This window comes from Rhinopithecus roxellana, chromosome 20 (genome assembly GCF_007565055.1).
Source record: "Rhinopithecus roxellana isolate Shanxi Qingling chromosome 20, ASM756505v1, whole genome shotgun sequence".
Lineage (NCBI taxonomy): Eukaryota > Metazoa > Chordata > Mammalia > Primates > Cercopithecidae > Rhinopithecus > Rhinopithecus roxellana.
This window is the reverse complement of record NC_044568.1, coordinates 7,674,156-7,686,982: the sequence shown is the minus strand read 5'-3', so window position 1 is coordinate 7,686,982 and position 12,827 is coordinate 7,674,156. Positions and strand designations below refer to the sequence as shown.

The 12,827-nt window shown below is 47.9% G+C and overlaps 1 protein-coding gene across 3 annotated transcripts in view; it reads right to left on the bottom strand.

The window, feature by feature from the left end:
* The window catches only part of KIAA0556 (KIAA0556 ortholog), a 232,651-nt gene that overhangs the window by 142,256 nt on the left and 77,568 nt on the right, over window positions 1–12,827 (bottom strand). For all 3 annotated transcript variants that reach the window (XM_030925123.1, XM_030925124.1, XM_030925125.1), the window contains exons 4-5: window positions 10,850–11,019; window positions 8,521–8,618 (exon numbers count right to left, since the gene is read on the bottom strand). In XM_030925123.1, coding sequence (XP_030780983.1) covers window positions 8,521–8,618; window positions 10,850–11,019 — 268 coding nt within the window. The remainder of the gene's footprint in view (window positions 1–8,520; window positions 8,619–10,849; window positions 11,020–12,827) is intronic.

Below are 12,827 nucleotides of genomic sequence, written 5' to 3'. Positions count from 1 at the left end.
GTGGTGCACGCCTGTAATCCCAGCACTTTGGGAGGTCAAGGTGGGTGGATCGCACGAGCCTGGGAGTTCAAGACCAGTGTGGGCTACATAGCAAGAACCTGTCTTAAAAAAAAAAAAAAAAAAAAAAATGGAAGAAGAAGAAGAAAAAGAAAAAGAAAAAAAAAAAATCCAGCAAGACAGCCAGGAAGCCGAGGGAGAGAGTAGGGAGGGTGAATGGGGAAGCAAGGGGGCTGTGCGTAGTGTGAATAAGGCTGCGACTGCAGGCGCTCACTGTGCACTGGGACCACTGCATCCCACCACGGTGTCCCCAGCTGACCAATGTGAATACACAAGGTGACCGTGTGGCCCTGCTGATCTCTCCTGGTTGGCACTGCCCTACAAGAGAAACCCCAAGACTGGGAGAGGACAGTGGTCTCTTTCTTGGTGGAGTAGCTTTTGAGAACCGGCCACTGGCCATTGGGGACTTGGCTGCCTTGACCACTCTGCCTACCCTCGGCTACCTCTAAGCATGGCAGGAGCCCATCCAAAAGGGTTAGGATAGAAAGATTGTCTTCCTCTCCATCCCATGGACCCAAGACTCTGTCTCCATGGACTGTCTACAATGGAGAAACTCTGGACTTAACTCCACTTCTTGGAGCCAGAGCAAACCAATCCAGCCCGTCTTCCTCATGACGGTAATAATAGTATAGCTGGCACACCCAGCCTATTCACTGTTCTGCCTCCAGCCTTCTTGACAAGAAGCTACAGGTCTCATGGTTCCTGCTCATGCGGCCACGGCAGGCAGGGTTTACATCAAGTGATCTGGTCTCTGAGGGGCTCCTGGTCTCTGAGGGGCTCCAGTCATAGCTGACTGAGGTAGGAGGGGATGCCTCATCCAGGCTAAGCAGGAGCAGCCCAAGCCATGCCCTGAGAAAGAGATGACCTGAGAGATTCAGACTGTCTCTGTCTTGGAAACTTTCAACTAACAAATATGGAGGGAGTGTAAAACCACACGTGGAGAAGGCACAATGGATCAGGGGAACACTGAAGCTACGTGTTGGTGGCAGCTCAGGGACAGGGAACAGAGGTGCAAGGACAGGGGCTGGGGAAGGTTGGTGGAGAGAGAGGGAGCCCTGCTTCAAAGGCTTCCTGTTCCTCCTCTAGCCCCTTGCCCCTGTGGGCAGTCCTTTCTGCACACATGAACCCAAAACATGAACCCAAACATGGCGCTCTCCTGTTTCAACCCTCTTGGAAATTCCTCACATTTAGATTGAAATCCAAACTTCCTCCTGTGGTCTTCTAGGCCCTGCATGGCTGGTTCTTCCTACCTGCAACCCTGACACCCTCATCTCTACCCTTTCTGCCAGCCTGTCCTGATCACCCCGCCTCCTTTTAGCCTGTGCCCAGTGCCCACTGCCCTCACTGTCCCCTCACCTGAAACCCTCCCCCAGCCACAGATCTTTCTGGGGCTGGCTCCAGGTAACTCTCAGGTCCTGGCTGCGATGGGGTCCCTTGGGAGGCTGTGCTGCACACCCTCGCTGAAGGAACGGTTCCCTGACACCTTCTCTATCAGGCTGCTGTCCTCTGTCCTTCCTTCGTAGCACTGTCTCCCGACTCACTTGCTTGCCTTTGGTCCTTTGCCTTCCCAACCTCCCCATCCGCTCCCCATCAATATGAGCTCCAGGAAGTCAGGGCTGGCCTCACTGCTCGGAACCTGGCAGCTGTAAGTGCCAAAACTGAGTATGTGCTCAATATATGAGCACAGAATGAATGAAGTAGAGTATGAGTGAGCAAAGGAACATACTAGAGTGAAGGGCCCTGAGGCCTCCAGGCCCAGCTGCCCTCCCCATCTGCCCCTCCACTGATTAAAACAACAACAGTCAGTACCATTCACTGACTATTTCTCCTGTGCCAGGCACTGCTTTAGCCTCTCTCCAAACATGGGCCCATCTGATCCTCATTAATTGCCCTCATTAATTACCATTACCAACCCCACATGACAAATGAGAGAGCAGGCACCGAGGGGTTAAGCATCTTAGCCACTGTGCAGCTGGCAGGAGGTGGAGCCAAGACTTTGCACTGGGGCTGCTGGAAGGTTCCAGGGTCTGTGCTCTTAGCCATTCCTCTGGACATGTCTGTCACCTGTTCCCACCTGAAGCAGCAGGCATCCCCTGCTGATGGACCACCTGTAATGCACGCTGCACACGCTCCACTCCAGCAGCCCTGGGAGGTTTCATTGATGATGAAATCGAAACTCAGAGTGATTACATGGCCAGCTCCAGAGCACACAGCTCACAGAAGTCACATGGCCAGATCTGGGGCACGTAACTTAGAGAGGTTACCTGGCCAGCTCCTGGGGCACACAGCTCAGAGAGGTTACACAGCCAGCTCCAGGGCACACAGTTCAGAGAGGTTACACAGCCAGCTCCAGGGCACACAACTCAGAGAGGTTACACAGCCAGCTCCAAGACACACAGCTCACAGAGGTTACACAGCCAGCTCCAAGACACACAGCTCAGAGAGATTAAAAGCCAGCTCCAGGGCACACAGCTCAGAGAGGTTACACAGCCAGCTCCAAGACACACAGCTCAGAGAGGTTACACAGCCAGCTCCAAGACACACAGCTCAGAGAGGTTACACAGCCAGCTCCAAGACACACAGCTCAGAGAGGTTACACAGCCAGCTCCAGGGCACACAGCTCAGAGAGGTTACACAGCCAGCTCCAAGACACACAGCTCAGAGAGGTTACACAGCCAGCTCCAAGACACACAGCTCAGAGAGGTTACACAGCCAGCTCCAGGGCACACAGCTCAGAGAGGTTACACAGCCAGCTCCAGGGCACACAGCTCAGAGAGGTTACACAGCCAGCTCCAAGACACACAGCTCAGAGAGGTTACACAGCCAGCTCCAGGGCACACAGCTCAGAGAGGTTACACAGCCAGCTCCAGGGCACACAGCTCAGAGAGGTTACACAGCCAGCTCCAGGGCACACAGCTCAGAGAGGTTACACAGCCAGCTCCAGGGCACACAGCTCAGAGAGGTTACACGGACAGCTCCAGGGCACACAGCTCAGAGAGGTTACACGGACAGCTCCAAGACACACAGCTCAGAGAGGTTACACAGCCAGTTCCAGGGCACACAGCTCAGAGAGGTTACACAGACAGCTCCAAGACACACAGCTCAGAGAGGTTACACAGCCAGCTCCGGGGCACACAGTCAGTGAGCAGTCCAAAGCCTATTCCTTCCATTCTCCAGGGGCCACAAATTCAAACGCCCTGAAGAGCCAGGTGGGAAATGGAAACATGAGATAAGAGAAACCATAGCCTAAATCTGATAATAAACCACAGCTACCGCTCAGCCTCACCACTGAAGCTCTGGGGAGTGGTAGGGACTTTGGTAAACAGGAAGGCTCGTGTCCTGTCCAAAGCAAAGCTGCTGGACACGGCTCCTGCTGCTGGCTGCCTAGTGGGGAGGAGGATGGCCCAGCGTGGGGGCCAGACTTTTCCATTTTTTTCAGGGAAGAAGAAATCTAGATTTTTGATTTTGAGATAGGGTCTTGCTGTGTCCCCCAGTCTGGAGTGCAGTCGTGCGGTCATGGCTCATTGTACCCTTGAACTCCTGGCCTCAAGTGATCCTAACTGTCTCAGCCTCCTCAGTAGCTGGGACTAGAGGTGTGCGCTACTATGCCTGGCTAATTTTTTTATTTTTAGTAGAGATGGGACTTGCTATGTTGCCCGGGATGGTCTTGAACTCCTGAGCTCAGGTGATCCTCCTTCCTCGGCCTCCTAAAGTGCTAGGATTACAGGCATGAGCCATCGTGCCTGGCTAGATATATTTTTAATATAAAATCTTGTGAATTTAAATGTTGGCAAGCTTCTAAAAGTCTTTTTAAAACTTTGTGAGTCCAACAACCATTATCTGGGGGCAAGTTTGACCCACAGGCTTCAAGTGGTTAACTTCCGGACCCCACCAGGCCTGCCCTCCATGTGTTTGAAGTCAGGTGTCACACCCTCTGCCTAGTTAAGCAGTCCCCATGTCTTCACAGCCCGAGTTTCAAAGGCAGGAACTGAGCCTTCTTGGATTTTTTGAACCCTAGAGCCTTGCACAGTGCCTGGGCCCTGCTGGGTGCCAATACATGTCTGTTAAATTAACAGATGATTTCATTCATGACACATGTTGTAGTTCATTCACCACTTCTGAATGCTTCCTGGTTTGTCTCTATCTTTAAGGGTGGTCCCCAAAGGCCTGGGTGTGTGGAGCAGAGTCCATGCTTTGGACTGGAGGAGGCTGGCACTCGGTACCCATCCCACACTCCTCCTGGGGAGCCTTTCTGTGGGGGAGAGGCCAGAAAGCCAAATACTGCATTTCCCAGACTCCCTTTCTGAAGCTGTCCTCACAGGGTTAACAAGAATTCTCACAGAATATAGTTATAATTCAGCATTAATCACTGCACTTTGACCCACTTCCTTGTAACTGAAATTCACTGGATACTGACCATTAGCATTCCCATTATTCCTTATAGATTTCTGACTGTAGAATCATTAAAGCTTTTGTTTAAGAATTGCTTAAGATGTTTTCCAGATCTTAAATTCCAGCAAAACAACTGACGCTAGCCAGTTTGAAGGCCCTCACAGAAGAACGGGATCTGCGTGAGAACACAGCTTCTTCATCTCCCTGTCCCGTGACTTCACCCTGCGCTCTTCCACCAATCAATGATCTCCACACATCAGCCCACACCAAAACCCTTAAAAACACTGGCCCCAAACTCCTCCGGGAAACAGATTTGAGGTTTCCTCCCATCTCATTTGGCGGCCCTACAATTAAACATCTCTCTCTGCTGAAACCCGGTGTCTACGTGTATAGACTTGCCAGTATCGTGCAATGGACCTATTATGGTTAAATTCTGGCTTGGGTTCTGGGTGTGCTTTAGGTTCAGCCAATCAGATGGCCTCACACGAGCCAGGGAAAGCAGAAGTGAGGTGAGGAGAGGAGGGGGATGGATGTTGGCTGTTTCAGTGCTAAGCACAGTCCTGGTGGCATCCAGTTCTTCCACAATGTTCCTGGCTGGCTAGCCACGCTGTGGGGCAGGGTCTTCATAGTGTTGTCCTAGCAGGCATGGGATCACTCTGAGGCCAAAAGCTGGGGCAGTAACTCCCTGACTCCTGGATTGCAGCTAAGGTGACACCTTCCTGATGCTGATCCCCTGCCTTCCCAACGGTGTCCTCAGCAGCTGCTCTCCTGGCGAGCCCAGGCTAAGTGGCCACGCTTTTGAGGCACCATTCCTAGAGGCCCAGCCCAGAGTCCACTCCTCATGCTAGCCCAAGGACTTCGTAAGCACCCGACTCCCTGCACTGCATTTGTTGCTGCTTAAAATAGCCTGAGTGGTCTCCGCTGTTAGGCACTGACTGACCCCTGACTGCTATAGTGTAGAAGGACAATTACAGCCCTCGAGGCATCAGGAAATCAGGAAATTAGCTATGATTAGGCCCTGTGAAGTGTGGGACCACAAGGAGAGACTGAGGAGGATGCTAATTAATCTTAGGCCAAGTTTTTTAAATTGCACAGACTCTAGGGCCAGCTATTAAGCCATAGTCTAAGACACAAATATGGCTCCTGACAATAGAAGGCTCTCAAAACAACTAGAAGAACTGTCTTGAGTGAGAAGTGGAGAAAGGCCTCATTAGCAACAAATTAATATTCATTGCAGGGGACAAAAGGAGGCCTCCAGGCTGTGTGTCCTCCAGGCCTTGCTCCTCAGCACTGAGATGAGGCAGGGACACCCTTCCCCAATTAATCAATGACTTGAAGATGCCCCTGTGGGGAGGCAGAAAGACCACTGGGTTTGTAACCACAGGCCCAGAGTTCAACTTCCAGTCTGCCTTCCTCCTTAGTAGCTATGTGACTCTGAGGAAGTCACTTTACCTCTCTTGGTCTTGATTTTTTCAGTAGCACAATGAGGACATTTTCTGACCTACAGGGTTATTGTGGGTGGGCTGGCAAAGGGTATGAAAGCATTTAACTATAGTCCCATACATTTAGTACAGTGTGAAATGGTATGTGGTAGTAGTTCCCAATCTTGGTGAACACAAAGGTAAAAAATAACAACAGGCCTGGCGTGGTGGCTCATGCTTGAAATCTCAGCACTTTGGGAGGCCGGGGCAGGAGGATCACTTGAGGCCAGAAGTTCAAGACTAGCCTGGGTAATATAGTGAATAAAAATAAATAAAAAATATATAAAAATAAATAAAAAACATATCTAAATTTCATTTTATTTTATATAAAAAATAAAAATATAGTAAAAAAATAAATTTTAAAGAGAAAAAATTACAGTAATTTTTAAAATAACACTGCTTAATCCTCAGCAAGTCAGAATCTCTGGGGGTGGGGCCTGAGTATCTATGTTTTAAAACCTCCCTAGGCCATTTAAATGTACAGTCAGGACTGAGAAATAAAATCTCAAGATCCCAGCCAACTGAATGAACCCCTTCTTGGCCAAGGGGACCCCAGAGTAACCTTAAAACTGAGTTCCCAGCCATGATAGGATGGGAGGTCAGACATGCCTCATTATATCCCCTCCCTCATTAACCGCCAGAGGTTTTCTTTTCTAAGGGTTAAAAAGAAACCAGCCCTTTTCAGCTGGGTGCGGTGGCTTACGCCTGTAATGCCAGCACTTTGGGAGGCTGAGGCAGGCAGATCACCTGAGGTCAGGAGTTTGAGACCAGTTTGGCCAACATGGTGAAACCCCATCTCTATTAAAAATACAAAATTAGACGAGTGTAGTGGCAGGCACCTGTAATCCCAACTACTTGGGAGGTTGAAGCAGGAAAATCGCTTGAAACTGGGAGGTGGAGGTTGCAGTGAGCCAAGATCATACCACTGCACTCCACCCAGGGTGACAGAGTGAGACTCTGTCTCAAAAAAAAAAAAAAAAGAAAGAAAGAAACAAGCCCTTTTCAAAGACTCCACCACTGATATCAACCAACAGCCTGCCTGCTGCCTATCCCTTCTGTGGTTACTACACAACTGACCAGCATTTATTCCTGGTAAGAGACCACTGACCACAGAGTGGTTCTGACCCCTCTATGGAGGATGCACAATGAGGGTTTCCGTGTCTCCTGATTCGCCTTTTGACATCAGAAGGCCAAAACCTCCACTCTCAGATCCTGCTAATGCCGCCATTTTTTGACGATGGATCCATGGAGAGGCATGAAGCTCAACTGCACATGTGCATATGTCTCCGTTTATAAATATTCATAACTCCTCCTACAGCTTACTGAATATGTATATTGGGCCACCTATTCAGCATAAATCCCTGCCTTATCCCTCCGAACTTCAAAAGTGCAGGTTTCTGGCTTCTGGCCTGAGGCTGTGTTTCCTAGCCTGCCGGAATGGCCACCCGGGGAGGAAGGCTGCCACCCTTTTTGAGAAATAAAGCTTTCCTTTCCAAGTTTGTGAACCTTGTCATTCTTCATTTGACGGGGCTGGAACCTGCTGGTCCCCAGTAAGGTGTGAGTGACTACGAGGTAAAATATCAAGAACTATATGAGCAAGAACACAGAATTTGGGGCAAAAGATCTAAGACTGACTCTTGATTCTGCCACTTCGTAGCTGTTGACCTTGGAAAACTCACTGAACTTTTCTGAATCTCCATCTCTTCAGCTCCTTATAAAGAGGGACAATGTTAGAACGTACTCTACAGTTCTGCTGGGAGGGCAAAGGAAACGAGTTACATGGGAGCTGAGCCTATGCCTGGTAACTGAGGTAGATGTTCCGAAATGCAAGCTCCTGACATCAGCACACCAGCTGCAACCCAAAATGGCATCTCGGTTATATGGGGCAGGGGGCTTTGTCATATGCACCCACTGTATCCCTGGCATCCAGGACTGTGCCTGGCACATAGGGGATACTTAATAAAAAAAAAAAAAAAAAAAAAAAAAAAAAGAGCTGAATGAATGAGTCATCATGATGGGACTGTGAGTCTGACCTTTCTACACTCCTCAGTGGGGCTGGAGTGGCCACATCCAAAGGGGAGAGCCACGCAGTGGAGAGGTCTCTCCAGAGGTCAGTACCACATGCAGAAAGGGAACACGACCGTGCCTGGCCAGACCCACCTACTCCCCATAGGGTGTTTTTTTGTTTGTTTGTTTTGTTTTGTTTTTTTGACAGGCTCTTTCTCTGTTGCCCAGGCTGGAGTGCAGTGATGCGACTGTAGCTCACTGCAGCCTTAAACTTCTGGGCTCATGCAATCCTTGCACCTCAGCCTCCTGAGTAGCTGGGACTAGAGGTACGTGCTACCACATCTGGCGAATTTTTTATTTTTATTTTTAGTAGAGATGAGGTCTCACTTTGTTGCCCAAGCTGGTCTCGAACTCCTGGGCTCAAAGTGATCCTCCCACCTCACCCTCCCAAAATGCTGGGATTGCATAAAGGAGCCACTGCGCCTGGCCCATGGGGGTTTTAAATGCTCTGATTGCATTTCTATTCCCACAGCCACCCACACTCTATATTCGAAAGCATGGGCTGGGGCTACAATCTCCAGACCTGGTGCCATCCTCGGCGCTGGACTTTACTGGGGGCTGTCCGTGAACTGCGTCTTAAGGCTTCTTCAGCTTCTCGAAACAGAGTTCTTCGTCCATAATCTGCACCAGAGACGAGGGAAGGAGACTGGGTGAGGCACTGATGACAAGCTCACAGTACTGGGTTGGTTTGTAACTCATGTCTAAAATACGTATCAGTGTGCCCAAAGTCTTATGTATCAGGACATTGACTACAGCGCTGTTTGTGGCAACAAGACATTAGAAAACAAGCTAAATGTTGAGCAAAAAAGGAATGGGTAAATAAGTTCCAGTATATCCATGCCATGGAATAATATGTATAGTATATGGTCAGATCAGACAGATCTATATATACAGAGAAGAGTCTCTAAGCTATAGAGACAAGGTTCAGGACAGTCGGTACAAGAGGTCATCATTTGTGTAAAAGAGGGTAGAGGGTGAATCTCTTTGCTGAATGAATGAATGAAGGTACTGCTGGTGTTCCAAGTACATAGATTCCTGTAATCTCTTCCTCCCTGAAACCTGGACCAGGAAAAGTTGAATTCTCCTTACTAGCAGCAGGTCTGCCTCCACCATGAAAACTAGGAGAGCCACTGGTTTCCCTCTTTGCCCTGGGGGCTGGGGAGCTCAAGCTACACTCTGAGTTCAACTGCAGTGGCTCTCCTAGGAAAACATTTCAGGAATCACTTTCTCTTCTTGCCCTTTTGTTGTTGTTTTGACTTTTACTATATATTAATGGCTTGGGATCTTACCATGTCTGTGAGGCTATAGATTAGAATAACACAAATCAAAGTTACTGTGTGCCAGAGAATTTACATTTCTTACATCATTTAATCTTCCCAGCAAGCCTGCAAGGCAGGCATAATTATTCCCATTTTATGCAAGAGGAAACTGAGGGTCAGAGAAGTCCTAATTGCCTAAGGTCTCAAAGCCAGAAAGTGGCAGAACAGGGTTCATTCAAATCCAGTCTGCCTCATTCCAGATCCTCTTATAACTTGCTTGGTAGCACGCTGGCCTCTCCAACAAGGCAGCCTACCTTGAAAGGCATTCTGACAACTACTTGGGATAAGCAGTCTCGCCAGTCCCATTTTATTTTATTTTTTAAAATATTTATTTATTTATTTTGAAACAGGGTCTCGCTCTGTCGCCCAGGCTGGAGTACGGTGGCATGGTCATAGCTCACTGTAACCTTGACTTCCTGGGCTCAATCAGTTCTCCTGCCTCAGTCTCCTGAGTAGCTGAGACTACAGGCAGGCACCACCATGCCCAGCTACTTTTTATATTTTTTGCAGAGACAGGGTCTCACTATGTTGCCCAGGCTGGCCTCTAACTCCTGAGCTCAAACGATCTGCCCACTTTGGCCTCCCAAAGTGCTGGGATTACAGGCATGAGCCACCATGCCTTGCTGAGTCCCATTTTAGAGATGAGCAAACAAAGGCACAGAGAGACTAAGTGGCTTCCCCATGGTATCCTGACGCCACATGCTCTGCTGTTTCATTCATTCAACTGTCCAATCATTTTTGGTGCCTATGCTAGGCTGGGTTGGGTATTTTTCTATTATATACAAGCTTCCTGCGGTTTTCTTATAGGGCACACGAAATCCATTTAAAGTATGCACGGTATAGATTAACTAAATGCAGAAATGAGCAGTGGAATCAAATATTACACAGGGGTTAGGTACTAAAGTTAAGACATATCAAGTGAAAAATCAGATATAATCCAAAATTTCCCTAGACATTTCCTTAAAGTACTGACTTAAGACCCAGGAAATGTAAAAGCTAGAAATTTACTGCTTTGACTGCCTTTGCTCTGGGGTAGTAGAGGCCAAGACTAGTTTAAAAAGGAATAAAACAGGATTTCTCTTTCTCATTCTTATGCTCTTTCTGGCCATGCAGGTGTAGTTAACTTGTGTTCATTGTTCACATGCCCAGGATGTGGTTCCATAGTCACTATTTTTTTTTTTTTTTTTTTTTTTGACAGAGTCTTGCTCTGTCACCCATGCTGGACTGCAGTGGCACGATTTCGGCTCACTGCAACCACCGCCTCCCAGATTTAAGTGATTCTTGTGCCTCAGCCTCCTCAGTAGCTGGGACTACAGGTATATGCTATGCCATCATGCGTGGCTAATTTTCATGTTTTTAGTAGAGATAGGGGTTCACCATGTTGCCCGGGCTGGTCTGGAACTCTTGGCCTCAAGTGATCCACCTGTCTCAGCCTCTCAAAGTGCTGTGATTACAGGTGTGAGCCACTGTACCCAGCCCCTAATTAATTTTGATTAACAGAGCTGTGACTCAGCCTGGAGGGCCTGTGCTCACCGTGTGTCCCCTCCGTGTGGGAGGCACTTCTGGAGAAGTCAGAGTGAATGGCTTTCCGTGGTGACGATTTCAGCTCCGAATTGGCACCGTTGACATAGACAGAGAAACCTTGCTCCAAGTGCTCCAGCCTCAATTGCACGGGGTCCTTGCTTTTCAAATGCTTTAATATCCTGAAAGAGAAACAGTAGCTTGTTCCTCCTCATCATCTGAGAGTCTGGGCTGCTGAACCCCCAAGCCAGGAGCGAACTGCTGTTCCCACAGTGAAGCGTCTCTAATCAGAGCCCAGGGGGCGTGTGCCCAGCTGTTTGTCCACAAACAGCCTCTAACAGGCCCATTACCCACTTAGAGAAGCCACGAGGGGGAGACAGTTTGGGGCCCTACAGGGAAGTTTCTGCAGCTCTCATTCTGAGGTTCAAATACACATTAGCGAAAAAGAACACACCCAGTTCAGGCCCCATGCTGGCCAAGGCAGAGAGGAGACGTGTGTGTACACACTGCTATCATACAGCCTGGGCTTTCTGAAAATATACCAATTTTATGCAATTTCATTTTGTGTGAAACTTCATTTGATGTGTAACAAAAAGTGGTTTTTAGGCTCTCAGGCTTTGTGAGAGAGATTTCACACCATCCATTTACAAATCAGAAAACATCTTTCGTCAGACCAGGTGGGCTAATGTTTTGCTTCAGTGAATAGATGTGTTCTCAAAACACTCACCCCTGATATTTCAAAGGCCATCATTTCATATTCTAATGCAGTTAAAAAATATATCAATGCAGGCGTCGGTTCAAGGTTAACAATAGGATTATCATGTCTTTTGGCTAAAAGGCAGGAGTGTGGCCAGGTCCCTAATTTAGCTTTCACTGAAGACCATCCTTACACCTTGAGCCTGGTCCTTTACCCAATCCTGATGTCACACTGCCATATGCAGGGTACAGTGTCCTCTTCAGCCCCCAGAAAACTGCTTCCATTGGACGCCAGATTTGCCTGCATTTTATACACAGCTTTAGATGCCCCTACATCAACTACATTTATACAGACAACCAGCCAACCTAGCAACAAGTGTGCATCTTCTTCAGTAATTAAATAAATGCCAATCAAATTAGCACAATTTAAATTTTAAAAAATAATAGCAATCACATAAAAGGTACACACTGTATGCTAAACTCTGCTCTAAAAACCTAAAGTTGATTCTCATTATTCACAGTACAAGTGGTCTAGAAAGTCACCGTGAATTCTGAATTAGCCAATTTGGAACTATTGCTCCTAGAGGAAATACAGGGTTAGGTGCCTGTGAGTCTTTGGTCACATTTTCATGACCCAATCAACACAGAACCTTGTGTATGTGTGTTTCTGTTTAAAGATGCCTTATTACATCGTTGATTCATTCACACTGAACTCACAGTCAAAAGCACTATCACTCATGCCTGAACAAAGCTTCCCAACATATATATTTTCTTCATAAGGCACATCACAGCCTCATGCCTAGGAACACTGAACAGCATTTCTGCACTATGTATGAGGCCAGTTTAAGCAACGAAATCACCAGCAGAAAGCACAAAAATGTGAAAAACATGGCACTATGTACACTGCAAAAAGGACACTTGCTTATAGTATGAGAGGCAGAGAATTGCCTTGTTCTGTATCAGCTGGGAACGTGTGTATTGGGGGACTAAAAATGTTGCCTCTCTGCATGCGTCTGCAAGTGACCGCAAAAATACACAAGTATCAACTGTGGGGTTACAGATCAGTTTTAGTGATGACACAGACTCACAGACAGAGAGTCAGAGAATAATAATGATCAACTGTATGAAGATGTTCCTCTTCACAATAATCCTACAGGGTAATCACTTTTTTTTTTTTTTTGAGACGGAGTCTCACACTGTCGCCCAGGCTGGAGTGCAGTGATGCAATCTCGGCTCACTGCAACCTCCGCCTCCCAGGGTTCAAGCACTTCTGATTCTCCTACCTCAGCCTCCC